We start from the raw sequence: 26245 nt of genomic DNA, 5'->3' as shown, positions 1-26245 counted from the left end.
GCCCAAACCCACACTGGCCACTTGGAAAAGTGAGAAATCTTAGTGCTTTAGAGTGTTTTCATGTACTGGCAGTGTAACTTCAGCATTTATGGAATATCTTAAGCACTGCAGAGAGAAATAAAGAGTCATTTCCCCAGAAAAGGAATGAAATAAACACTGGTAGCAAACACTGAAAAGTCACCCCCATGCCAATGACAGGTCAAAGCTGGCAAAGTTGTTGTATCCTTTGAAATGTCCCAATTTTAGGAAAACTTATTTGGTGCACAGTCATCAGCTATTCATAGAATCATAGAATGGTTTGGGTTGGAAGGGATCTTTAAAGATCATCTAGTCCAACCTCCCTCCCATGGACAGGGACATCTCTCACTAGATCAGGTTGCTTTACACTATTTCTTTTGGATAGGCAGAGAAGGACGACATAAAGGTAGGGTGTTCTGTTTGTTTTCATTGTGGAAATGCAAGGTGTTTCTCATAGGATTTCCCTCCTCTCTCTGTGCTATAATGAGTAGGCAGGAGGTAGCACCGTTCTTCTATGAAAGGTGGGATGGATGAGAGAGGGAGAAAGGTCACACAACTGTAGTCCAGTGCAAGGCCATCAGATCTCATGTTACCCCTTCGTCTTGATGGAGAGGCAGCCAGAAAGCACTGTGTACAAGCCAGGAAGAGGAGGAAGCATTGTGCTGCCAATCTCTCTCGGAGACCATTTGGGAACTTCTTGAAAACTGCCATGTTTTGGGGTTAATTTTTGGGTTGGGCTGGTTTCCAGTGAGTTTCACATACTGGTAACTAGTCCTATTAATGGAAAAAGGCAAGGTGGGCAGCTGAAGGTGGTTTGAATTGGACATTGAGTTCCTGTGCCATGTTGTTTTGAAGGACAGTATTCCCCAATTTGAGCCGTTTGTTATAATTGGTGTTTCTAATTGTTAAGTCTCTAAACAGTATTTCTGAATGAAACATTTCATAAACATTACATTTACACTTAAGCAATTATAAAAATTGAGACAATTAAAATTCTTGTTGAATTTTTTTTTAAGTAAATTGAATTGTCTGGGTAGAAACTTGCCAAATTTTGATTGAAAATCTGGGCTTCTTTCCTGTTGCTGTCATGTGGCCATGTGATAGAAGTGAAAGTATTAAAACAGATAGGCAGCCGTTTCATCCAGATTGAAGGCTACAAAAGGCAATTCATTCAAGTCTTAAGAAAAGAAGCAGAAGCAATAGGTATTCACCAGGGAAAATAACTGGATTTGGGTTTTTCTCTTTCTCTCATGGCAAAGAGGTGGTTAATAGCTTCCAAGGAAGGCTTCTTAAAGAAGGGGAAAGAGTGGCTTGAATAAGATGGACCCAAATCAAAACTGTATTAAGTGTAGGATTCACCAGTGAAATGACAGTTCTCATCTTTTTATTTTTGTTGCATATTTATTTTAGACAAGATCTTCAATGCATGTCAAGGTCCACTGACACATCACTAAATCAGTTTGGTCAAGTTGTCTGTCAACAATATAAGGCAGCAAGTATTAGATAAGGCTGATAGCAATATCCTGATATACTGTAATCAATTAAGACAGCAGAACGTCCACCACCACCTCGGCCTGAAAACAGTTCTAATTTAGAGAGTCAGAGTTCATCAGCTTCTGTTGCTTCACCCTTTTGAATTGTAATTTTGTTTGCTCTTATCTTGACATAAATGTGCCTTGTTTAAAATTAATTGTTTGATTACATGATGATATTGATTACCACAGTTGTTAAAAAGACTAATTGATTTGTTTCTGCAGTGAACTTGAGGAGAAGAGTGGAAGAAAGAAAAGAAGCTATAGCAGCAGTAACACAACAGAAGAAATGCCACTGAAAAGAAAGAAGGCGAAGCTCAGTGAAGAGGAGGACCCCTATTTGCCATTAGATACTGGGCTTTCTCTGGCAGAGGATGAAGAGCTTGTACTACGTCTGCTCAACAGTCACAGCTAATTATTTTTATGCAGGTTTTCTTTTCTGGGACATCTTCACAGTTTTGTCAGTAGTGTACACAAGATGAATTTGGCATCTGGGCAGCTGAGTACCAGTGGACATAGATAAATGAGTTCCATGTGTAATGGGATTGCCTTAGATTGGCTCATAGACTATAGACAATATTTCGTTTGATTCATAAGGCTTTCAAAACCAACTTTCCAACCTAAATCCCCAGATGTCATTTTGCAGTAACACGTTCATGATTTAGAATCTCCAAGTTTTGAATCAATTATCTTTTTTTATTTTAATCTTGCTTTAAATAAAAACAGGGTGTTCCTTTCCTGACTGTGTCAGGTTTGATATTTTAGAAGATAAATGTGTAGTAAAATTATTAAGGAAGAAATACTGTTGGGAGCTCAAAACATATTACTTAAAAATAAAATGTGTTTTTTCTTCTGTGTATCATGCACATGTTTTAAAAATATTTTAATAAAAATTTCTGAAGCCTTGGTATAAACTTCTGGTGTCTCTTACAACTTTGTTATGAAATCATTTATTTATTCTTTCTATTATTATTTATCATTTCTACTATGATTCTGTCACTGATGTTAAGCAGTTCAGAAAACGATTTTTAGAAGCTAAAACTTTGAATCTTGCATTTGAATCCCATATGAATGAGAACACATGATGCCACAAAAAGTTAGAGAGTGTAACACTGCCTGATAAAATTGGTTACAAGGTAGATTTTGTGGCAGACTTGCAACTGGAAGTGAGCTACTTTTTTATGTTATGACCAAATATAATTAAGAAAAATAATTTATTTTTTAGTATATTTTCAAGTTTCATCCCATCAAACTGTGGCTGTTTATTGCAGATTTTGTGCATGCTTACCCATAACTGCTGCACTTTGCTGAACAGCAACAAGATGGTATGTGAGGGAAGAAGCAGGTGTTCTCTCTGAAGCAAAAGAAAATATTAATACAATACCAAATTCTTAGTTATTTAAGTAGATTTTCTTCTCTTGCTTGCACCCAAATGCCAGCTATGAGCCAAATTCTCTTTTTGCTTGCATTCTTCACTACACCCTCAAGAATATTGGCACATTGTTCAGAAAAAAGCATGGTACCCTTGCAAGCAATACGGAGAACGATGAAAACTGCTGAGAGCTTTACACATCTCCAAAATGACCTAGGCAAAGGGAAGGCTGCCATGTTAGAAAACAAAGAGCAGGAAAATCCAATGTTTTGTTTGCTGACACAAGTTTTTTGACAACGAACAGGGATGTAGAATGATGATTGTCTGTTTTCAGCAGACCCATGTCTTAGTGAAGTTTATATGACAAAGTAGAGAGTAAAACACATTGTCTCAAAAAGCTGTATCTGTTTGGTCTTCCCATCACCCATATAAAGAAGATATTAAACTAAATACTCCTTTTTTTTTTTTCAATATCACTTTTTCCATTTTTTTTGTTACAGAAATCTAACAGCATCAATTCAGTAAAAGCCTTTCTTCCTCTCTCTGTACCCCCTGCTATCTTTTAGCTCAGTTACCCAAAACTGAAAATATACTGCAAATTCTTGTCTCCAAATGTTGCTTCCGCTGTTCTGCCAGCAGGCAGGGTATCATCAAAACAATATTACAGGCAGAGCACATCTGCCATCTGCTCCTTCCTGACAATGTGGAATGAGAAGAAATGACCGAGTTTCACAAACAGCTAAACATGAAAGATGGGACCTGCTTGGCAGCTGATGCACAGTGTTGTTTAGTCTACAGTGCCACACTGGGCCTGGAGAATACTGTGATCTGGGAATAGTATTGCTGATGAATCTGTTAATGAAGAAGGATCTGATTCAGTGCTGTTGTGACCAGGCATGTTGTGCTCAGGTGGCCAAGAAGGCCAACAGCATCCTGGCTTGTATCAGTAATAGTGTGGCCAGCAGGAGCAGGGAGGTGATTGTCCCCCTGTACTCGGCACTGGTGAGACCGCACCTGGAATACTGTGTCCAGTTTTGGGCCCCTCACTACAAGAAAGACATTGAGGTGCTGGAGCGTGTCCAGAGAAGGGCAACAAAGCTGGTGAAGGGTCTGGAGCACAGGCCTTATGAGGAGTGTCTGAGGGAACTGGGGTTGTTCAGTCTGGAGAAGAGGAGGCTGAGGGGAGACCTTCTCGCTCTCTACAACTCCCTGAAAGGAGGTTGTAGTGAGGTGGGTGTTGGTCTCTTCTCCCTCGTAGTTAGCGATAGGACGAGAGGAAATGGGCTCAAGCTGTGTTGGGGGAGATTTAGATTGGATATTAGGAAAAATTTCTTTACGGAAAGGGTGGTGAAGCATTGGAACAGGCTGCCCAGAGAGGTGGTGGAGTCACCATCCCTGGAGGCGTTCAAAAAGCGGGTAGATGTGGCACTTTGGGACATGGTTTAGTCTAGTCTACCCTTGATTGGTTTAGTGTGGACTTGGTAGTGTAGGTTAATGGTTGGACTGGATGATCTTAAAGGTCTTTTCCAACCTAAACGATTCTATGATTCTATTCTATGACTGTGCTTAGTCTCCATCATGTGAACAGCTGCAGCGAATGTGATGGGTGGTGTCAACAAATGCTTCTGCACTGGGATAACAGAGGTCCTGCTCCTCTAGTTGTGGAGGAAGGTGGTAAACTTCAGTGCAAGGAGCATCAACAGCAGAAAGCTATTTGAAGATGAGCTGGATATAGATGATGATACGTACGGTGGTGTATACATGTTATTCAGAGGTATCCATAGTGTACTTTGTGGTGATCAGTTGTCTTGTACATCATCACCTGATGTCCCTCAACTCAAATCTTTGCTCTGAGAAGGTTGAACATAGTTTGTTGGGGCAAGTGAGTAAAAAACCAAAGAGATTTACCATTTCTTAGTGGAATATTCTCATTCGTATGCTGGGGTGCAAGAGAAGTATCCTTACCTAGTGATCAGTAAGACTAAAAATTAGATTGTGTATATTGGAAGGATTATGCTGCACTTCTATTCTTGTGATGTTTTCATTGTCCGTGTAAAATAATTTTTCAAGTGTTCTTGCTTTTGTATTTTGGGATAATGGAGTTTCTAGTGTATTTGTGTTGTCTGATATGGAGCCCTTGTTTCTCGAATCCTTGCAAAGTTTGTCCATCTACTTCAAATGTGGCTGTCCTTGAGGGGATGCATATATCTAGACTGTAACTCCTACAAGAATAGAGCCTTGTGAAAAAGTAGAGGGAAGGGGCTTAAGGCAGATGCTCCATGCGATGTGTCTAAGAATGGGGAACTGCTACGTGTGCTAGAAAGAACAAGACAGAAAAAAGGCAGGATTCAGCATTCTGAGGCAGTGGCTGTTGTTCTATTCCCATCAGCTGTGGATCTGGTTTAAGAGGCTCTTCACCAGACATGCTTCTGGAGTAAGAAAAGACGTGGAAAGCACACAAACCAAATACTAAGCTCATAAACGCAAGGAGTGACTTGACTGAAGGGTGTTTTCCAGGGAGCTGGTTTGCATTTCACACTAGTGGACCTCTCAACCTCCTGCCAAAAGACCTGGCATGCGTGTCCCATGTGTGTGGGACCAGCTGGGGACACCACTCATCACCTCCCTTTCTCCTGGTCCTAGGTACAGCATGTGCTGCTGTAGCATCAGAACAAATCCCAAGTTTTTGAAAGTTTGTACTTCACATGCATTATAATCCCAGCTTTACACAGGAGAAACGGAAGTGTGGAAATCATTTGGCTTGCCTGTAATCAGGCTTGCCTGTAAGACTTCATTGATGACTTTATGTAGCTGAATCCACAACTCCTAAATCGTTTGTGATTTAACAAGAGCAGCCTCTCACTTGGTGTCTGAACTGCCTTCTGTGCAGGACACTAACCTTCAGATGTCGTGGTGTCTGGTGCTGTGAGCACCCTGGGATGGGTTTCAGGCTTCTTCTCACCCCTGTAGGCTGCAGCCCTCCATGGGAGGAGGGAGAGTCCCCTCTGGGGACTCCTTTAGGGTGGGTAGCAAGGTCTGAGCATGGTGCTGAGTATTTTCCAAGGCTGTCCGCCAGGAGACATCCTTAAATCGCCAAGCAGGAAATCTTGTTTTAAATAATGAATTTTCATATTAGTTTGCAGTTGTACTTTATATTATTAGTGGTTGATTTCCTTTTGCTGCTGGAATGGTTCCAGTTTATTGATTTGTAGCTGGGTATAGCATTAAGACTAAATGTAGTACATTTAGGTAATTCTGAGGATATACATTAGGCATTTATATAATGATATAGTTTAGTGGGCTTCTATTCAGAGTCAAATTTTCTCTTTGTTGCATACAAAATAATAGAGACATTTGTTTACTGCATAATTTATTACAATTTGTTTGAAGCCTCTTTTGGATGGAAACTGGAAGTCAGGTAAAAGTCATGATAGCATTGAAGAGTCTTTGGATTTTTTAGATTAGTTAAATAGACTGACACTAAATGTGCTAGCTACTGAAGTTGTCCAGCTTGCAGTATTTTCATGAGGCATATAAAATGTGTCATTGCAAAGATACTGTTCTGCCTCAGCATCATAGAAAATTCTCTTAGGTGTTCACTTTGTAAAGACCTTATTGATGCAGCACATTAAATGGTGTGAAAAGTATAAGAAATTCAGGCTCTAACATAAGTGGTTGCAAATTAATATTTAACATTTTAAATGGGTATTTTCCTTTAAATATTCTATGAATAGAAATAAAAAGTAATTTTTATTCCTCCTGCAGCTGTGTGAGTCCAGCTAGAGCATTGACTGGTGTGTCCTGCTCTCTGACCAGACTCATAAAGAGAGAGAAATGCCTGAAGCAAAACATTAAAAACCAGAGAGCTGTGGTAGAGAACATTCAATTCAGGCTATAAAAAATAGTACAAGATCTGAAGATACTGAAGTGACCCTGTGGGTTCCTATAATCCTGGATACATATGATAAAATTGATATAAAACACCAGAAGAAAATGTATCTCAGTAAAGGTTGCAAATGGATATTTTTCCTTATCGTGCTACTCTCTAGTTTGACCTGGTTGATGCTTATTTCTTGTGAGAGATTGAGTATGCCTTGTAGCAGGGATGCTAAGCTATGGTAGGCTGCTGCTGCAGAAATGCCCACTGTGGTTCAGGATGTTGCTCCTTTTATGCTGGAGGTCGCTGCCCCAGCCTTAACCTTCCTCTGACTAATAACCTGAGGTTTATATTGAGCAGGTTGGTTCTGTCCTGAAACAGATGAATCCTTACGCTGTCCATTTTGCTAACTGGGCAGAGGCCTGATAACAGGCAGCTGAAGGACAGTAACACTTTCTCATTGCAGCAGCCGCTTTCGCTGTTGATTTGATAGGGACCTCGAGCAGCGTGCACCCAGTGTGCTTCAAGCTAGAAGATCCAGAACTCATCTTAACTCCAAGAGAAATACAATTTCCAATCAATAGTTGTAGTAAGAAAAGACTATTACCTTCACTTTTTTACCATATTTCATTAGATTTCTTTGTTTTATTGCTCTCTTCTCTGGTGTTTGCAGCTCCTCTGAATTTAGTCTCATCCTTTCAGATTAATTTTTTATTCTCAGAAGGATCTGCAAGTTTTATCTTTAAAAGGTGGAACTAGATGCCAGAAAATTGCATTGTCGTTGTCTTTGTAAATCATAAAAATAGCTATCAAGGCTTTAGTCTATACCAAGTGAACGCTTTTATAATGAAGTACTCCCCAAACTTCTAAGGCAAATGAGTCAGTCAAGAACATCAATGAATTAGAAAGCGTAATGCAGAAGAAGATTCTTTTCAGGCCTGTTAGGAGGTATTGCTATGATTAAATCAGTAGCAAGAAGTTGATCTGTTCCAAGAATGCCTTGTGCATTGCCTATTTTTGTCCATGTCTGGCCAGAAGCCATTTTTTGCAAAGAAAACTATTAATCAGATTCAGTCATGTAAAAATGATTGCTTAAATTACACTGGGCTATCAGCTAGCGGATTTACCCAGGAGTGGAATCTCTTGGGTAGATGCCATCTATAAGTTTTGCACATCATCTGAGATGCGTTTTGTCTATAAAATTTAGATAAGTTTAATTAAACTAAATTAGTTGTGTTGAGCAATTTTTGAAATCCTTTTGAGTTGAGAAGTAGCTGTGCTGAGATTTCAGCTGCATTAAGAGGAAACTAATGAGCATCGTTCTCCTAATCACGTATGGGATCCTGGAGGAAGATAATGTTCCTGGCTATGGCCTCTCCAGGGCTACAGAAGTCCTCTCTCTCATGCACAGCTCGTCCTTCTGATGCTGAACCTAAGCTTTTACAAAAAAGCCATGTGTAAGTACAGGCTGTAAAGTGAACTTGCTGTTACTGGTGTTGATGTGCTTGAGCTTATCACACTTAAGGTGAAATGGAATTTGGCACAATTTTTTGCAAGTCCATCTTACATACATTGTGCTGCACTTCATAAGGAAGTGAAATGGTTCCTCCAATCTGTATGTTTAATGGCTATACTCATGTGATCCTTCCCACGAACTGCATTTGATTATACTGAAATGCAGCTTGTTTTTATTCCGTGAGCTCAGTGAAAGCTAATGAATATAGCTTAGGAACTAATTTAAGCTTGCTAGTCACCACAATTGTCTTACAAATTGCATCTCAGCAGGGTTACAGGTTTTTGATGCCACTGCCCTGAGTACAGTTTTTATTTAATTGGAGATGTTACCAGGCCTTTGTGGAAAACACTGGGATTTGGTTTTGGTTGTAAGAGACTTTGTGTTCTGTTCTTAAAGCAGATACTAATGTGAATCATTTCCCCTAGCAATGAGGTGAGTCTATTCCAGTACACTCTCAGTTGTACTCAGAAACTTACTGATGTGCTTCATATTGATGTCCTGACTTGTCAATAAAAGGGCTGCTCATGGGTAGGCAAGCACGCCTTGCCCTGGGCCTGATACAGTGTGAGCTCTGCCCCGGCTTCCAGCCCTGGGCAGACTGATGCAGCAGCTAAAGCCTCGCAGTTACCCCTGCTCTCTCATAGGTAGCTTCTTTTATGAGTAACATGGGAGGTGGTAAAAAGTCTCTTAAACCCTCTGTAGAGCCATTTCTGACTAACGTGACAAGAGTTACGGGGCTTAAGTTACGAGACAAGCATGGCCATCAAGTTGGGTGTCAGGGCTGTGCTGGTATGCACACCCAGCGCAGTAAATGGTTCATTCCTTGGGTGGTCCAAGCACCCCCAGGCTGTGCTCTGAAGCGATGAGGTGATGGAATGGCTGGAGCACACAGGCCAACTTCAAATGAGACAATTGACTGAGCCTTCACAATTCAGCATTTGACTCCAGGTGGGAATTTTGGACAGTGCTAGAAATTTTCCCCAAGACAACTCCTGCTGTGTCCGGTCCAGTTTGTATGCCCACATTAACATGTTGGGTGAAGTGTCCCAGAGACCTGCCTAGGCCATTGTGTGCAGTTAAGACATTTGTAAATAGTTGATAGAAAGTGTTCCTGCAAAAATGGTTGTACAAGACGGTCTTTTGTGTGTAGGTATTTAAAGAATGTTTTGTATGCAGTTAAGGTGCATCGATAGCAGTGAATTACGCATGTGGAAGGATGGTCACAGGACCAAGACCAACTGGATGCCAAGAACTGAGCAAAACAGTGGTTTGAGGAGTCTCTCCTGATCCAGCTGAAGATGCTGCCACAAGCACCCTTGCAATAGAGACTTGTTGGCACCAGAAAGCAGCTGATCATCCAGTTGGGACATTTGATTCCCCATGGAAGTGTTACTTCCCAATAATTTTATTTTTTTTGCTTTTAACAAACAGAGTGTCTGTGCAACTCTAACCTGATTGGTTTTGGCTGAATTGGTCATTAGTAGGTGCAGAGAAACACTGGGAATTCAGTAAATGATTTGGTGTCATCCCACACAATATCGCACATTCAAATGACTGCAAGTCAGCTTGCAGTTGGATCCTGTTCCCTGAAGGGAAGCCAGATGTCCTGCTCACAATTCCCAGGTCATGGTAAACGGCACAATTCCTACATGGATGCTGCTAAACCTGCCTTCAGTGGTCCTGACCTGTGGGGATGGGTGTGTGATGGAGACCTGGGACATGTTTTAAGAAACACAACAGAAAGTAACCAGCGAGGTTATGGTGAGCAGCAAACACCCCCTTTCACTCTAACACTGTCTGAAATGCACTGTGTGCTGCACATGAGCCCCTTTCTTCCTCCAAGAGATAAATCATTGTATTTGCCTTTATCTGACTACTTTTAGGGTTTTCCTCTGTAAATCTCTCCATCCTACATCAGGAAGATAAGAACATCCAATAGCTTTGTAGGGAGCTATCAAGCTTGTCTTTGGCACCCTCTTCCCAAAACCCTTCCTCCCCTATCCCAGGGGAGAAACAGTCCCTAGCAGGGCCTCAGGGCTCTGGCTGATGCCCCTTGGCAAACCTGTGTGCTACAGCATAAGGCAGTGACGAGACAACACAAGGATGTCAGCTGTCAGGGGCTGGGCCAGGAGTTTTCTTTCAAGCCTATGCCCTCACTGACAACTTGGGTTTTTTTTAAATTCCATAAATTTGTTTTTCTAATCTTATACCTAGCAGAAAGCCTGTGGAGGGGATTGCAAAGGGATCAGCACGCAGTGGAAGCTCAGCGTGCAGGGGAAAGGCTCCACTGCTGCCTTCCCTCAGGCTATGCTCTTGTCCAGCATCTGCTCTGTGGCTGTAGCTGCTGGGCTAGATGGTCCTTGACCCACACAGCTGTTCAAACAGTTGTCTTTTTATAAAGTCGAGTTCTCCAGCTTAAGGAATCAAGTGCGCTGGGTAGGATGAAAAGCTGGCATTTCTTAAATATATGTAAGAATGTGCTAATCTAGTTCCTTGTCTAGTGACTAATTAAGCCCATTTACTCTCTCTGCCTCTTCTTGTAGATGCTGATACATTTTTTGCAAACTGATTTGCTTCTTCAGCACCCAATTTCAGCATAAACAATACCAAGCTGTTAGGATGCAGAATTGCCTGGCTAAAAGAGCATCTCTCCTCCAGACGCTTGCTAAATAAAATCAAGGGAGGATAAAATTCTGCATTAAGCTCCCTTTTTTCCCCCAGTGGATTTACCCTGCTAAGCATCTGAGGTTCTCGTTTCTATCCTCTATTTCATATGGTGGAAGCGAAGCATTCGAGTGCAGGACTTGGCCTCCTTGGCCTGCTGCAAGCCCCCTGTGCCCAGGGCTGAGCAGTTGCCAGAGTCCCGCTGGTGGGACCTGGGTGGTAGCATTGCTCTGCTAAAGGAGGGCACCACAAAGATGCCTAAGCCCCTAACAGTGGTGTCTGCATTGGTGCAGCAGTATGGGGTCGGCAAGGAGACAAACGGCACAGAACAAAAACAAGTGCTGGGAGACCCTTGGCAGGACAAGGAGCAAGAAAACACCAAGGAGAGCGAAGCCAGAAGGGGTGAGACATTGGGGTGGGAGGTGGCCAGTGTCTTCTCCTGCCTCCTGAAGTCTGGCTGAGCCCCTCAGAGATAGCTTGGATGGGTTTGGCTGCTCACCTTGCCCAGCTCTGGTAGGGAAGATGGAGCCTGCAGCCCCTCGACCAGCATGAGCTTGGGTTTAACTTACTGCAGAACATGGAGATGGGCGCTGAAATCTGGCATCATCTTCTAGAGCTTTCCTTAGCGTAAAAAGGAGAACCTGCAGCTGCATAAGCCACAGGGAATAATGCCGTTTTCTTTGTGGGGACTCACTTATTAGAGAGACCTACTGAAAAAAAACAGCAGAGAAGCACAGCCACACCAGAAGGGTCCAGCAGAGTGGGCTATTTTGGCTTTGTAAGCAAAGAGCAACACAGGCTTATAGCGCCCATCTTCAGGTCAGGTTATCTCAGAGGGAATTCGGCTGCCACCTCTCGCAACCTGGCCCTGGGTTAGTGCCGCAGAGCTGGGGGCCTCCTGCCTGCACGGGGAGATGTCCTCTCCTGGCTGTCAGCAGTTGCCTACTCTGGAGCAGCTGTTCCTGCCCTGCGGGTGCAGCCGTGCACAGCCCGTGCTTGGGGACAGCCGTGTGCAGTTGTCCCCCAGGGCTGCCACAGTGGCCAGTGCCAACGCGGTCATTTGGTCTCTTCTGAAATTTGATTGAATCCTCTCTGGTTATTTGACAAGTGTGATTGGCCAGCTATGCCGTTTTGCAAGATTGTGTGCTTAAGATAAGCTCTTTCATTGCATTAGCTACTCAGAATTATTTTGAATGTTCAAAATATGACTGTGATAATACAAGGTGTTAGACATTTAACAACAATTCACACTCACATTTCTGGTGGGTAATATTCAATACCTCACCTAAATATTCTCCTCTGTATTGTAAATATTCATCATTTTCCCCATCTACTCCTGACTGCCTGCACAGAGACTGAAATTTTCTTTCTGTCATTCAAGTCATAAAGCATTAAGAGGGGCAGTTTTTCTCAGCTAAGTGAAAATATGAGCTTGTCTATTTAGCTCTGCAGCGATGTTAGCATCCATTCTGTGTTCAGTTAATGTATGTAGCTGCAGCAGCCACAGCTTCTGCAGGAACAAGTAACACCGCAAATTCACATGCTGAGTGTTCTATTAGGGAAATACAAAGCTCAGTGTTTGATCCTCCATGCTAAATCATCTAAAACACGTCCCCCCAACCTGTCAGGCCCCTACCTCCCCAGTTGCCTAGTCTGCTGTGTTATTGCACATTACGGCCCATTTGACAGGCAATAAATAGCTGCTCTGGAGCAGCCTGGCAAAATGCCTGTGGTCCTCCCTGGCGAGGGGCTGGTGGGGGCCCGAGGGCTGGCAGGGAGCTTGTGTTGGGCCGCCCAGCTGCAGCGGCTCTGCTCTCCGTGTTGCAGTGGTCTCCATAATGCCTGTTTCGTTCCTGCAAGATGTCTGATCTCCTGCTACAGCCTCCAGCAGCAGAACCTCCACGGGCTCGCCAGGCAGTCAGGCCCAATGGGCAGACTATCACCCTCTCCACCATCTATCACCGTCTTCACTCCTCTTGGCCATCTGTTTTTGTTCCCTGAGCAATTGCCATGTCCCCCTCCAAGCGCAGCCCTCAAAGCTGGGCTGAGAGGTCCCTCTGAGGACCACTGGGGCTGTGCAGGGCAGAGGATGCTCCCATATGTGTGTGCCTGCATGAGGATGATCTTTTCTGAAACGTGGAGTTGTTGACTCCCAGGTCAGTGTCGTGCACTCTCCTTTCACCACAGGCAAAGTTTCCCCCACATTACTTACATACCCATGGACTTCAAGGTCAGAGTCTATGTCCAGGCAGCTCCTGTGGACCATCTGCAAACTGTTAATTGGCTGTCTGTGGAGAGTGTCTTTGGTTACCTGTGCGTTTATTTTATAACTACATAAAACTTTGCAGATTCATCCTGGTTCATCTGTGCTTGAAGTGAGGAACGTGTCACCTCTGCACTGCCAGCTCTCACTCTTGCCCATTACGTGTCATCTGAAAAGTGCACAAGGTTCAGTGGAGCAGAGGCTACTGAGTGAAGGAGTAGATGTGCTCCCTAACGCTCAGTGTCCCACCCAGCAGGACCATCATCCTTGGGTGCTCTCTGGTTCACTGTGAGAACTGTGGAGAGAACATTCCGATTTTATTTTGCAAGTCCAGAGTGCATCCCTGGTGCAACAGATACTTGCTAGACAAGTGGTGCCTTACACTGATGCTGAGCCTTCCAGACAGGCATTGAGAAAATGATGTGAGTTCTTAAGAGGCTGATGGTATGCACAGTGTAAGAAAGATTACAGCGAACGGAAATGAGCAACTATCAACTTGGAGGAAGAGGAGAAATTTTTCACTTTACTGAAAATGTTGCATTGAGTTGCCACATCATTAAGAAAACCATGATCTTGACCAGATTAATGGATGATTACCCTATGAAGAGCAATTTCAGTATTCTGTATGAACACTAATGAAAATCTGTCTAGCATGGCTCATTTCAATTAAAAATAGGTGTTTCAGCTGCCATTTGCTAGTCTGGGATTCAGCTGTGGCTAATGAAAGTGCAGTCTCTGCTGAAGGTTTTAAGGATCCTGTTTTGCAGAGTGTTACGCTCATAAAATGAGCAGGGTTGTTGACCCCAGGTGAACGCTGAGCCAGCGGCAGAGCTGGGAAGAGAACCCGGGTCTTGGTGCAATGGTCTTCCAGGTGCAAATCCTGCAGGTGCCTCTGGCTTTTGTTTAAAAAGAGACACCAGGTTTGTTGTGTGCCTTGGGAGAGTCTGCTGTTAATTCCCTCTTGTTCACATCAGAACTGCTGGCACCAGCTTACTACCCTTGTTTGAAAGCGGCAGGATGAACGAGGACCTCTCTGTGTATTTGTGATGGTGCTTTAAGTACCGCTTGAAGCATCTGAAAGTCACCGGGTCGACTCTTTGAAATGTTTGTCACTTTCTGTGCCTCAAGGTCAGCAGTAAAAGTCCTGCCTGATTTGTTAAGAGCAGAAGTGGCCTCAGGGCTGATGTTTCTGAAAAAAGCCTCACTTTTGATCCCAACTCCAGAGAAATGATCCCCCAGCTTGTGACCTGTCACCTGTGTTCACACTGAGCTGCACTTACTGGTTGGAGCTGTGTTCAAGGACCCATGTTTAGCCAAAGCATTGTGAAAAACAGCCAGCGAGGCTGTCTCGGGGGCAGATTTGGGGAACCACTTTTGTTTTATGGCCAGTGGTTCAGTTGTACCAGCAATGGTGGGGAGGCCAGGAAGGAGGAGAGAGCAGGATTTCAGCTACTAATGTCACTTTAGGTATTGGCATAGGTTTCTTAAAAAGTCTGCGTAGCTAATCCTTGCATGGGAGGGGAGAAGGGAGGATAGGTTGGTAGCAAGACTTTGGGAGAACCTTCTTCTCATCTCAGGTTTCTTGCAAAGACACAGTCAGGAGAGTGAACCCAGCCAAGAAAAAGGGGCTGACTGTGACCCAGCAGAGCTTGTGTATGGGACCGGAAGGGCGGGCGGGGAGGGCTGGATTCTGCAGTCTGGGAGGGAAAGAGGAGGGAAGAGATGCTTGTTTCACCGGTGACCTGGTGTCGTGGTTTAGCCCCAGCCAGCAACTCAGTACCACGCAGCCGCTCGCTCACTCCCCCTACCCCGATGGGATGGGGGAGAGAATCGGAGGAGTAAGAGTGAGAAACACTCCTGGGTTGAGATAAGAACAGTTTAATAATTGAAATAAAGTAAAATAGTAATGCTAATAGTAACAGTATAATAATGGTAATAATAATAATGATACACGAAGCAAGTGATGCACAATGCAATTGCTCACCACCCGCCGACCGATACCCAGACAGTTCCCAAGCAGCGATCGCTGCTCCCCGGCCAACCCCCCCCAGTTTATATACTGAGCATGACGTCATATGGTATGGAATAGCCCTTTGGGCAGTTTGGATCAACTATTCTGGCTGTGCCCCCTCCCAGTTTCTTGTGCGCCTGGCAGAGCATGGGAAGCTGAAAAAGTCCTTGACTAGCATAAGCAGTACTCAGCAACAACTAAAAACATCAGCATGTTATCAACATTCTTCTCCTACTAAATCCAAAACACAGCACTATGCCTGCTGCTAGGAAGAAAATTAACTCTATCCCAGCCGAAACCAGGACAGTATCCACCCCTTATTCTATACCATCTACGTCATGCACAGGCCCTCCCCTTTCCAATGTGTTCCAATTAATCACCACCGCTTTCCCTATCTTGATATACACACAGATATCATTCCCTTCGTCTATGGCCCATCCCTCTAAAATGTCCATTGAGTTCATTTAGCCCATGACTTTGGGTTCCATCTGTCATCACGGTCTTTCAGAGCAGGAGAGGTGGTGTGCAGTGTTGGACTGTTGCATGCTGAAGTCAGTTCTCATTCCAACATGGTTTCATCAAAGTTCATTTTCATTAAGCTGGGCAATTCTTACTGCAATACCATTGATGCGGCATATAGCAATCATAATATATAGTATTATATACTTAATATTAACCTACTATATTATTATATTAACATGCAGTTAAGAGATAACATATAGTTAAGAGATAACATACAGTATTATAAAGCAATTAATATTATACAATTCAGTTCATTGGCTATTTTCACCCAAAATCAAATTCCCTTGAGGTACACATTGGGCTTCCCCATCCTTTCGCATCACCCACCAAGTGCACCCAGGTCCTTGAGCAAAAGCAATCCCACGAATGGGTTTGCCTTTGCCAGAGGGGGAAGTAACCCAGACTGTCTTCCCCAGCATATTTTTCATGTGCACTACAGGAACTTTATCTCCTTCTACAGTACGTAAAAGCTTTGATTGGGCAGGGCCAGCTCGATTGGCAGATCCCCTGGTGTTGACTAACCAGGTGGCTTTTGCTAAATGCGTATCCCAATGTTTAAACGTCCCACCACCCATTGCTCTCAGGGTAGTCTTTAACAATCCATTGTATCGCTCAATTTTCCCGGAGGCTGGTGCATGGTAAGGGATGTGATACACCCACTCAATGCCGTGCTCTTTGGCCCAGGTGTCTATGAGGTTGTTTCGGAAATGAGTCCCGTTGTCTGACTCAATTCTTTCTGGGGTGCCATGTCGCCACAGGACTTGCTTTTCAAGGCCCAGGATGGTGTTCCGGGCGGTGGCATGGGGCACGGGATATGTTTCCAACCACCCAGTGGTTGCTTCCACCATGGTGAGCACATAGCGCTTGCCTTGGCGGGTCTGTGGGAGCGTGATGTAATCAATCTGCCAGGCCTCCCCATATTTATATTTCAGCCATCGTTCACTATACCCAAGGGGCTTGAACTGCTTGGCTTGCTTGATTGCAGCGCATGTTTCACACTCATGAATAACCTGTGCAATACTGTCCATAGTTAAGTCCACCCCTCGATCACGAGCCCATTTATACGTTGCATCCCTTCCTTGATGGCCTGAGGCGTCATGGGCCCACCGAGCTATAAATAATTCACCCTTATGTTGCCAGTCCAAATCCACCTGAGCCACTTCAATCTTAGCAGCCTGATCTACTTGCTGGTTGTTTTGATGTTCTTCAGTGGCCCGACTCTTAGGTACATGAGCATCTACATGACGAACTTTTACAACCAGGTTCTCTATCCGGGCAGCAATATCTTGCCACAATGCGGCAGCCCAGATTGGTTTGCCTCTGCGCTGCCAGTTGCTCTGCTTCCATTGCTGCAGCCACCCCCACAGGGCATTTGCCACCATCCATGAGTCAGTATAGAGATAAAGGATTGGCCACTTTTCTCTTTCAGCAATATCTAAAGCCAGCTGGATGGCTTTCACCTCTGCAAACTGACTCGACTCCCCTTCTCCTTCAGCAGTTTCTGCGACTTGTCGTATAGGACTCCATACAGCAGCTTTCCACCTCCGATGCTTTCCCACGAGACGACAGGACCCATCAGTGAACAGGGCATATTGCTTTTCATTTTCTGGCAATTTATTATACAGTGGGGCCTCTTCAGCACGTGTCACCTCCTCCTCTGGTGATATTCTAATGTCTTTTCCTTCTGGCCAGTCCATGATCACTTCCAAGATTCCTGGGCGACTGGGGTTTCCTATTCGAGCCCGTTGTGTGATCAATGCAACCCACTTACTCCATGTAGCATCAGTTGCATGATGTGTAGAGGGGACCCTCCCTTTGAACATCCAGCCCAACACCGGCAGTCGGGGTGCCAGCAGGAGCTGTGCTTCAGTACCAACCACTTCTGAAGCAGCTCGAACCCCTTCATATGCTGCCAGTATCTCCTTCTCAGTTGGAGTATAGCGGGCTTCGGATCCTCTGTATCCCCGACTCCAAAACCCTAGGGGTCGACCTCGAGTCTCCCCTGGTGCTTTCTGCCAGAGGCTCCAGGTAGGGCCATTCTCCCCGGCTGCAGTGTAGAGCACATTTTTAATATCCTGCCCTGCCCGGACTGGCCCAAGGGCTACTGCATGAACTATCTCACGTTTAATTTGTTCAAAGGCTTGTTGTTGCTCAGGGCCCCATTTGAATTCATTCTTCTTCCGGGTCACTTGATAGAGAGGGCTTACGATCTGGCTGTAATTTGGAATATGCATTCTCCAAAAACCCACAATGCCTAAGAAAGCTTGTGTTTCCTTTTTGCTAGTTGGTGGGGACATAGCTGTTATTTTGTTGATCACATCCATTGGGATCTGACGACGTCCATCTTGCCATTTTATTCCTAAAAACTGGATCTCTTGTGCAGGTCCCTTGACCTTACTCTGTTTTATGGCAAAACCAGCCTTCAGAAGGATTTGGACTATTTTCTTTCCCTTCTCAAAAACGTCTTCTGCTGTGTTGCCCCACACAATGATGTCATCAATGTACTGCAGATGTTCTGGAGCTTCACCCTGTTCCAGTGCTGTCTGGATCAGTCCATGGCAAATGGTGGGGCTGTGCTTCCACCCCTGGGGCAGTCGGTTCCAGGTGTACTGAACACCCCTCCAGGTAAAAGCAAACTGGGGCCTGCACTCTGCTGCCAAAGGGATGGAGAAAAATGCATTAGCAATATCAATTGTGGCATACCACTTAGCTGCCTTTGACTCCAGTTCATATTGAAGTTCTAGCATGTCTGGCACGGCAGCACTCAGCGGCGGTGTAACTTCGTTCAGGCCACGATAGTCCACTGTTAGTCTCCACTCCCCATTAGACTTTCGCACTGGCCATATGGGACTGTTAAAGGGTGAGCGAGTCTTGCTGATCACTCCCTGGCTCTCCAGTCGACGAATCAGGTTATGGATGGGAATCAGGGAGTCTCGGTTGGTGCGATATTGCCGCCTGTGCACAGTTGTGGTAGCAATCGGCACCTGTTGTTCCTCAACCTTCAGCAACCCTACAATCGAAGGGTCCTCTGAGAGACCGGGCAAAGTGGACAACTGTTTAATTTCCTCTGTCTCCAAAGCAGCTATACCAAAAGCCCACCGGTACCCTTTTGGGTCCTTGAAATACCCTCTCCTGAGGTAGTCTATGCCAAGGATGCACGGAGCGTCTGGGCCAGTCACAATGGGGTGCTTTTGCCACTCATTCCCAGTTAGGCTCACTTCAGCTTCCAGTACAGTGAGCTGTTGGGATCCCCCTGTCACTCCAGAAATACAAATGGGTTCTGCCCCTCTATAGTTTGATGGCATTAGCGTGCACTGTGCACCAGTGTCCACTAGAGCCTTATACTCCTGTGGGTCTGACGTTCCAGGCCATCGAATCCACACAGTCCAGTAAACCCGGTTGTCCCTTTCCTCCACCTGGCTGGAGGCAGGGCCCCTCTAACACTGGTCACAGTATTCGCTGTTCACTTCCTGTAAATGTGAATCAAAAGTCCCCTGATCAAGGTCGGAAGTAAAATTAGCCCTCTTACTCTGTCTCGGGAACTGCTCACTGGAAACTGGAGCTGCAATTTTCCTGGGAGAACCGCCTTTCCTAATAGTTTTTCCTTGCAACTCACGCACCCGTGCCTCTAAGGTTGAGGTGGGTTTTCCATCCCACTTTCTCATGTCCTCTCCATAATCACGCAGGCAAAACCACAGGGTGCCCCGTGGTGTGTATCCTCTATATCCTCTCTCTTGAGCATAGGGACGTTGACTCCTAATGGCTGAGACACTGGTCCGTGCAGGTGGGGAGTAGGACAGATCTTCTCTGAGTTGTTGGAACTCTTGGCACAGTTTTTCCACAGCTGAGACACAGGCCTGTAGGGAGGAAGAGAGCTTTTCTTCGTAGTCCCGGAGTTGTCTAGCCACTTCATCCACCGTTGGTGCCTCGTCGTCTTTCCAGGCTAGTATTGCCAACGAGTTGGAATACGATGCTGGTGCGCTCCGTACCACCTTCCGCCACATGGATTGTGTGCACCTGACTTCATCTGGGTCTTTGGTTAACCGCTCATCATTCAGGTCACTGTAAATCACCTCCAGCACGCCTAATTCCCTCAGGTACTGGATACCTTTCTCTACGGTGGTCCATTTGCTTGGGCGGTATAAAACATCCTCCTTGAAGGGATACCTTTCCTTCACGCTTGACAGGAGTCGCCTCCAGAGGCTGAGCGGTTTTGCCCCTTTTCCAATTGCTTTGTCAATGCCCCCTTCCCTGGAAAGGGATCCCAGCTGCTTGGCTTCCCTACCCTCTAAATCCAGGCTACTGGCCCCGTTATCCCAGCATCGGAGCAGCCAGGTGATGATGTGCTCGCCTGGATGACGACCAAAATCTTTTCGCATATCTCGCAGCTCACTCAGGGATAGGGATCGGGTGGTCACCATCTCATTTATGGGTTCTTCCTCCTCTGGTTCTCGTGATGGCCCTGGTTCATCTTCATCCCTTACTAAACGAACTGATTTCCTCGTGTATTTCTTCTTCTGTATAGGGGCAACTGATACCGGTGCAGGTTGGTTCTCTGGTTTAGCCGCAGTGTCTGTCACTGGGGTTTGAGTAGCCGCAGTGCTCATGGCTGTGGCTGGAGTAGCCACAGTGCCTGGGGCAGGGGTTTGAGTAGCTGCAAGGCCTGTAGTGGGGGTTGGAGTAGCCGCAGGGCCTGTAGTGGGGGTTTGAGTAGCCACAGTGCTTGTTGTTTTGTCATCAGATCCAGAGACCTTCTCTTTCTTTTGAGGGTACTGATTAGCGTTGACCACGGCTCGATAGGCATGGGCCAGTCCCCAGCATGTTGCAATGATTTGTGTCTCTCTGGAGCTACCAGGGTGACAACATACTTCTTCCAAATACTTTACTAATTGTTCAGGATTCTGCACTTGTTCAGGGGTGAAGTTCCAAAACACTGGAGGTCCCCACTGCCCTAGGTACTTGCGCATATGTTCCCACACACCCTGCCACTCATAACTATCCAGCCTTGGGGTAGATCTCTGGATGGTATTTTTTAAACTGCTTACTGACCTTTATCAAAACGGAAACAACATTCCCAAGAATTATCAATAGAAGTATCTTAACTGCCCAGGGGTGTTCAAGATACAGGAAAGTTGTTGTAATGAAGGAGGAAACATCATAGAAGAAAGCAGCAAAGGTGCCATTCTGTATTTCCTCCACAACAAGCCTCTCAGAGTAAGAAGTATAATTGCTAACTCTCTCTATGAGGTAGTACCCGAAGTACAGTAGTGACTTCTGTATGAAACCCAAATACCAAAGAATGCTCAAGGTCAGGGTTTTGATAAGGAGCCTCCCAAGCAAAAGATCATGAATCACTGCAGAGCATAGCACACTACACAAACTGACAGCAAGCTTTAACGCGTGCTGCAAAAAAAAGAACATGGTGCAGATCAGAAGAACTAATATCGTGACCGGCAACTGTTAACAGACTCCTTAATACACTCTGGTTAATCTGTTGTTATCTCAAACCCTTCGTGCCCCACGTTGGGCGCCAAAAAGGACTGTCGTGGTTTAGCCCCAGCCAGCAACTCAGTACCACGCAGCCGCTCGCTCACTCCCCCTACCCCGATGGGATGGGGGAGAGAATCGGAGGAGTAAGAGTGAGAAACACTCCTGGGTTGAGATAAGAACAGTTTAATAATTGAAATAAAGTAAAATAGTAATGCTAATAGTAACAGTATAATAATGGTAATAATAATAATGATACACGAAGCAAGTGATGCACAATGCAATTGCTCACCACCCGCCGACCGATACCCAGACAGTTCCCAAGCAGCGATCGCTGCTCCCCGGCCAACCCCCCCCAGTTTATATACTGAGCATGACGTCATATGGTATGGAATAGCCCTTTGGGCAGTTTGGATCAACTATTCTGGCTGTGCCCCCTCCCAGTTTCTTGTGCGCCTGGCAGAGCATGGGAAGCTGAAAAAGTCCTTGACTAGCATAAGCAGTACTCAGCAACAACTAAAAACATCAGCATGTTATCAACATTCTTCTCCTACTAAATCCAAAACACAGCACTATGCCTGCTGCTAGGAAGAAAATTAACTCTATCCCAGCCGAAACCAGGACACCTGGTGAGGAGAAGTCCTGAGCATGTCCTGCTGTTACGGTGAGCTGGGATGATGGAAGATCTAATGCAATAATGCAATGTGAAATAATGCATATTGGCCTTGGTCCTTCAAAATCCCAGTTTCTCCCAGCTTTTCTGGTTTGCCAATGGACTTTTGCTCTTTTCTTCCCTCCCCTGAGCCCTTTCCCATCTTGAAAGGAGGAAGCTGCCAGGGCTCTTCAACAACACCAATGTCAAAGCACAATTATACCACTAAGTCCCCCTTGCATTTGGATGAGGAGTTGTTGGGGTTGTCTCCTTGCCCCGTCGCTTCCTCCAGGCAGCTGATCTTGTTGGAGAACATGACTGCAGAAGTGCTAGCACTTAGGCATATCAGGATCATGGGCATTTAAGGCTGTTACAGCCATGGTGGTGGTCTGTCCCCTTCCAGTACAGGTTGCTCATCTTTGGGCAGTAACCTCAGAGCTGAAGAGCCAGGAGAAACCACCAGTGGAGCTCTGCAAGGGTGTCTAAAGGTGCTCTGCCCTCATTGCTGGGAGGTGCACAGCACTGCTGCATTGTGGAGACCTGCCCTGTTTCACCAGTGACGGTGGAGCTATATATATGTGTATCTTCAAAAAAGGGATATAAAAGCTGGGCTGAAGACGATGTGGCCAGCTGGGACACTTTGGGACAATTTTCTTGTACAAAAAATCCTCTGTCTTTTTGTCCTTCAAGAGCATGAGATGTGTAGGGACGGGTTTTGTCAGGCTGCTTTCAGCGTAGCGGAGCCCAGTCCAGAGGGGACCTGTGGCCATTTTAGTGAGACAAATTGTGCATGAGTCAGGCACTGGACAAGATTGGGCTGCAGCCTTTTACTGCCCTCTGGGAGGCTACCTGTGCCGTCCCAGAAAATGTGGCGGTTGATATATGGGGAAAAGCATTTTTGTTCACTTTAGATCACTTTGAAATTTTTCTCTATGGCTTATAAAGAATAATCTATCTTATAAACCAAATTCTACATGAATAACATTTCTCTGTTTAATATGTTGATCTGAAGAGCAGTAACAGCCAGGCAGCGAGGGGCCGTACGAGGGCTCTTGGAAAGAAAACCATGTGCTGGGTAAATTGATGCATTAGGAGGTAAGTGTGCTCAGGTCAGGCTGTCTGCAGAAATGCTTTGAAGTTTCTTATAGCTTTGCAAGAATTCAGCAGTAATCAGCCACTGACAAAAATAAATCTGTAAATTAGCAGGGACACCATTGATTGCTATCTCATCACTTGATTGGTGGCCTTGCAAAGGCATTTTCTGAATTTGGTGGAAAAATTATTTTTAAAGGAGGGAAAAGTACTTGGCTGTTTTCTGGCACACTTTGACCATCATCGTATGCGTGGAAATGAACCTGCAAAGGTGACTGGTGAATTTTACCAGCCTGTACCTTTTGTTTAGGAGTGTTTTCTGTATCTGTTACTCCTTCAGGAATTTGCACTTGATACATATGCAATTCAACTGCAGAAGTAATTACATAGAGTCAGGAAGGGGTTATAATTCATTGTAATGTTAAAAATGAGAAGCTATTCAAAGGTGCCCTATATTCAGGAGAGAAAACAGAAAGTTCCTTTGTCTATGAAGCAGATTTGATCGTGGTCTGAAAATATTTGAGGTAGGACCTTGCTCTGGAGCTACTGTAGGCAATAGCAGCACGCATTAACATTGAACATAGCCCCTGAGCTCACTCCAGGTTCATTTTGCTTTCTTTCCTGAAGCAAACAACAGGTTTGTCATTGAAGTTGGTGGCTGGCAGGACAAGGATGCAGAAACTCTTGGAATGAGACAAGAGACTGATTTTTCATCTGCAAAATCTGAGCTTAGATGTGAAAACCCCATCCTAATCCCTGCAGTGGCACTGGTATTAATTATTATTTATTAAACATATGAGGGGCTCTGGCAAACAGAAGACATGGATTCAGGCAGGCTGTTTCTGGGCCCATCCTCCACCTAGAAGAAATGTGCAGGGCAGGTGGCACCAGTGGCCATGTCCCCAGAGGAGTGTTTCCAGCCTTTGAGGAGTAGCCTGGGAGGAAGGTTTGGAAAGATTTACAAGGGACAGACCCTGCTTGCCTGGACCAAGAGACTTCTGTGTTGTCCCTTCTCTGTCCAGAAATGTAGCTGATGGCTACCAGCATTGCCCCAATGGAGCTGTGTCAGTTTAGACCCGCTGTGGGTTTGTCTGCTCAGTGTATTAATGTGAAATGTGAACAAAAACCTGGAGCTGTCAGTGCAGAAGATTAAGGGACTGGTAATCAAAACAGATAGGCATCACCCAGGAGCAGGGGAGAGGTGGGGAAAGGGATGCCCTGTAGGGATGCTGGGCTTTGAGTACTTTGAAGCCCTCTGGTTTGTGGTGATCTGCAGTGTTACTGCCCTGCCCGCGAGCTTGCTGCTGCTTCTCGGCGTATATTCAAACACTTCACACTAATGATCATTTATTGCGAGCAGTAATGCAAATGTGTTCTCACCAGTGATATGAGAAATCTGCCGTTGTCTCAGCTTTTCTTCTGGTTTGACAAGTGCTTTATAGCAGGCGATAACAGTCCCTGACACAGCCAAGACGCTCTGGTAGCATTTTGTACCTCTGTCAGTTTAGCTGAGCTGATTCGCAATCCATTTTTAGGGCTGATGAGAGATTTTTCCAGCGTTTTCCTTTAGTGTGTAGAAGCATTTCTGTGGGATATTTTCATGTGGCAACAACCTCTCATTTGATCCCTAATTGTGTGTCCTGGGCAGTGTCGCTCTGAGAGCAAGGCTCCTCTATGCTGGAGCTCACACCCGCTTCCCAGGGGCACAGGTGTCCCCCAGCATCGCGTAGCAAAACTCAGGTTGTTCCTGGTTATGGAACAGACCCTAGTGAATCTCAAAATGAAACATAAATGCAGCAAAACTGGCCTCAAGGAGCTTCAGACGCTGCTCAGATGGCCATGAAATACATGGAATTTCTAAACAAATGAACATCAGTAACCACTCTCCAATGAGAAATATGATATAGCAGAGGGATGGGGGAAAATGAAAATTTTTCTTATTTTTGCTTTTTTTTGGTATTGCATACGCATTTCCTTGGCACCAAGGCAGTCCTAGGAGATAGCTTCTCAGAAAAATAAAGACAGCTTTGCTGTGTAATGCATAGCTTGAAGTTCCGACAGACATTAGCTACATTAGTGGTATTGCGGCTGTTACATAGGTGTCATTTCTTTGCAGTGAGAAAGTACCAGAAAGAAGTTTGCAACTGTTGAAAAATGTTGCTTGAATGTATACCATTGGTTTTGTTTGGTTTTGGGTCTTCTTCAGGACTGATAACATTTATTTAATGATTGGTCCCATTAAAGTTGCCATATTGATTCATTTGCCAGGAAAATAGATTGGTGGATATTTCATATCATGCAGCTGTATTGATCTTCTAGAAGCTGATGGGATGGCGGCTTTCATCATTGGACAGCACATTAACACCTTAACTGATATATTCTGAAAGCTAATTAGAGGCCAGCTGGATTCCTTGTGGCAATAATATTTATTTTTGATGTTGACAAAGTGCTCCAAAGCACAAGTCATATGGTATGATTTAACAGTGATTAAAACTTGGCTACAGACATAGACAACTTGAGGAAACTGCCAAGCAGTGGAGGCTAGAAAGAGTGAAGACCTAGACATGTATAATTACTTTGTGGTCTGTCACATATACACACATCTCTGTCTATCTATCAGTCAGTGAAATATCTGGAGAATGGTTGCAGCACTTTAATTATTCACTGTCAATCAGCCTCTAACCAGCACAGACATGTGTGCGTGCACGTGCCATGTGCAGCCTTGTCTAGAAACTCTTTGGAGAAGAGGTTATTAAGGTCACACAGATAAGTAGAGGTGAATCAGGAAACCTTAACTCTTAAGATACTCTCGTATCTTACAATGCAGCTTCTCTGCTATCATCATGTTTCTCACCTTATAAAATATAACAACTATTTTTTCCCATAACTCATGTATCCTGTCTCCCATTCATATGCTTCCAGTCACTGCTCACAGGGGAGAGAAAGAGGGAATGACACGGCAACGCTGTCCCGATGAAAACCCTCTGGTGAGCACACAGGGCACCTGGGATGGTTAGCTCAGATGTAGCCATCTGCATCTCATTGGATGGATCCCACCACTAATTTTGTGCTGTCTGCCTCCCAATTTGCTATGAAGAATTATCTTTCCAAATTTCCTCCAGTGCTTTGGATGTCTCTGGTAAAGAATTCCCTGTGTTTTCAGTTTACTACACTTGATTTTTTGTTTTATTTCTCTAGAGGGGAGGTGCTCATGATGACAGGGTTAAAGGGTTTCATTG

General features: G+C 44.9%; 1 protein-coding gene across 1 annotated transcript in view; it reads left to right on the top strand.

Moving 5' to 3' along the window:
* DDX10 (DEAD-box helicase 10) overlaps positions 1 to 2438 on the top strand; it is a 199064-nt gene extending 196626 nt beyond the window's left edge. The window contains exon 18 of the mRNA XM_075713234.1: positions 1776 to 2438. Within this exon, the coding sequence (XP_075569349.1) occupies positions 1776 to 1965 (190 nt within the window). The 3' untranslated portion in view covers positions 1966 to 2438. The remainder of the gene's footprint in view (positions 1 to 1775) is intronic.
* The last annotated feature ends 23807 nt before the right edge of the window (positions 2439 to 26245 follow it).

This window comes from Pelecanus crispus, chromosome 1 (assembly GCF_030463565.1).
Source record: "Pelecanus crispus isolate bPelCri1 chromosome 1, bPelCri1.pri, whole genome shotgun sequence".
NCBI lineage: Eukaryota > Metazoa > Chordata > Aves > Pelecaniformes > Pelecanidae > Pelecanus > Pelecanus crispus.
This window is presented reverse-complemented; position numbering and strand designations above follow the sequence as displayed.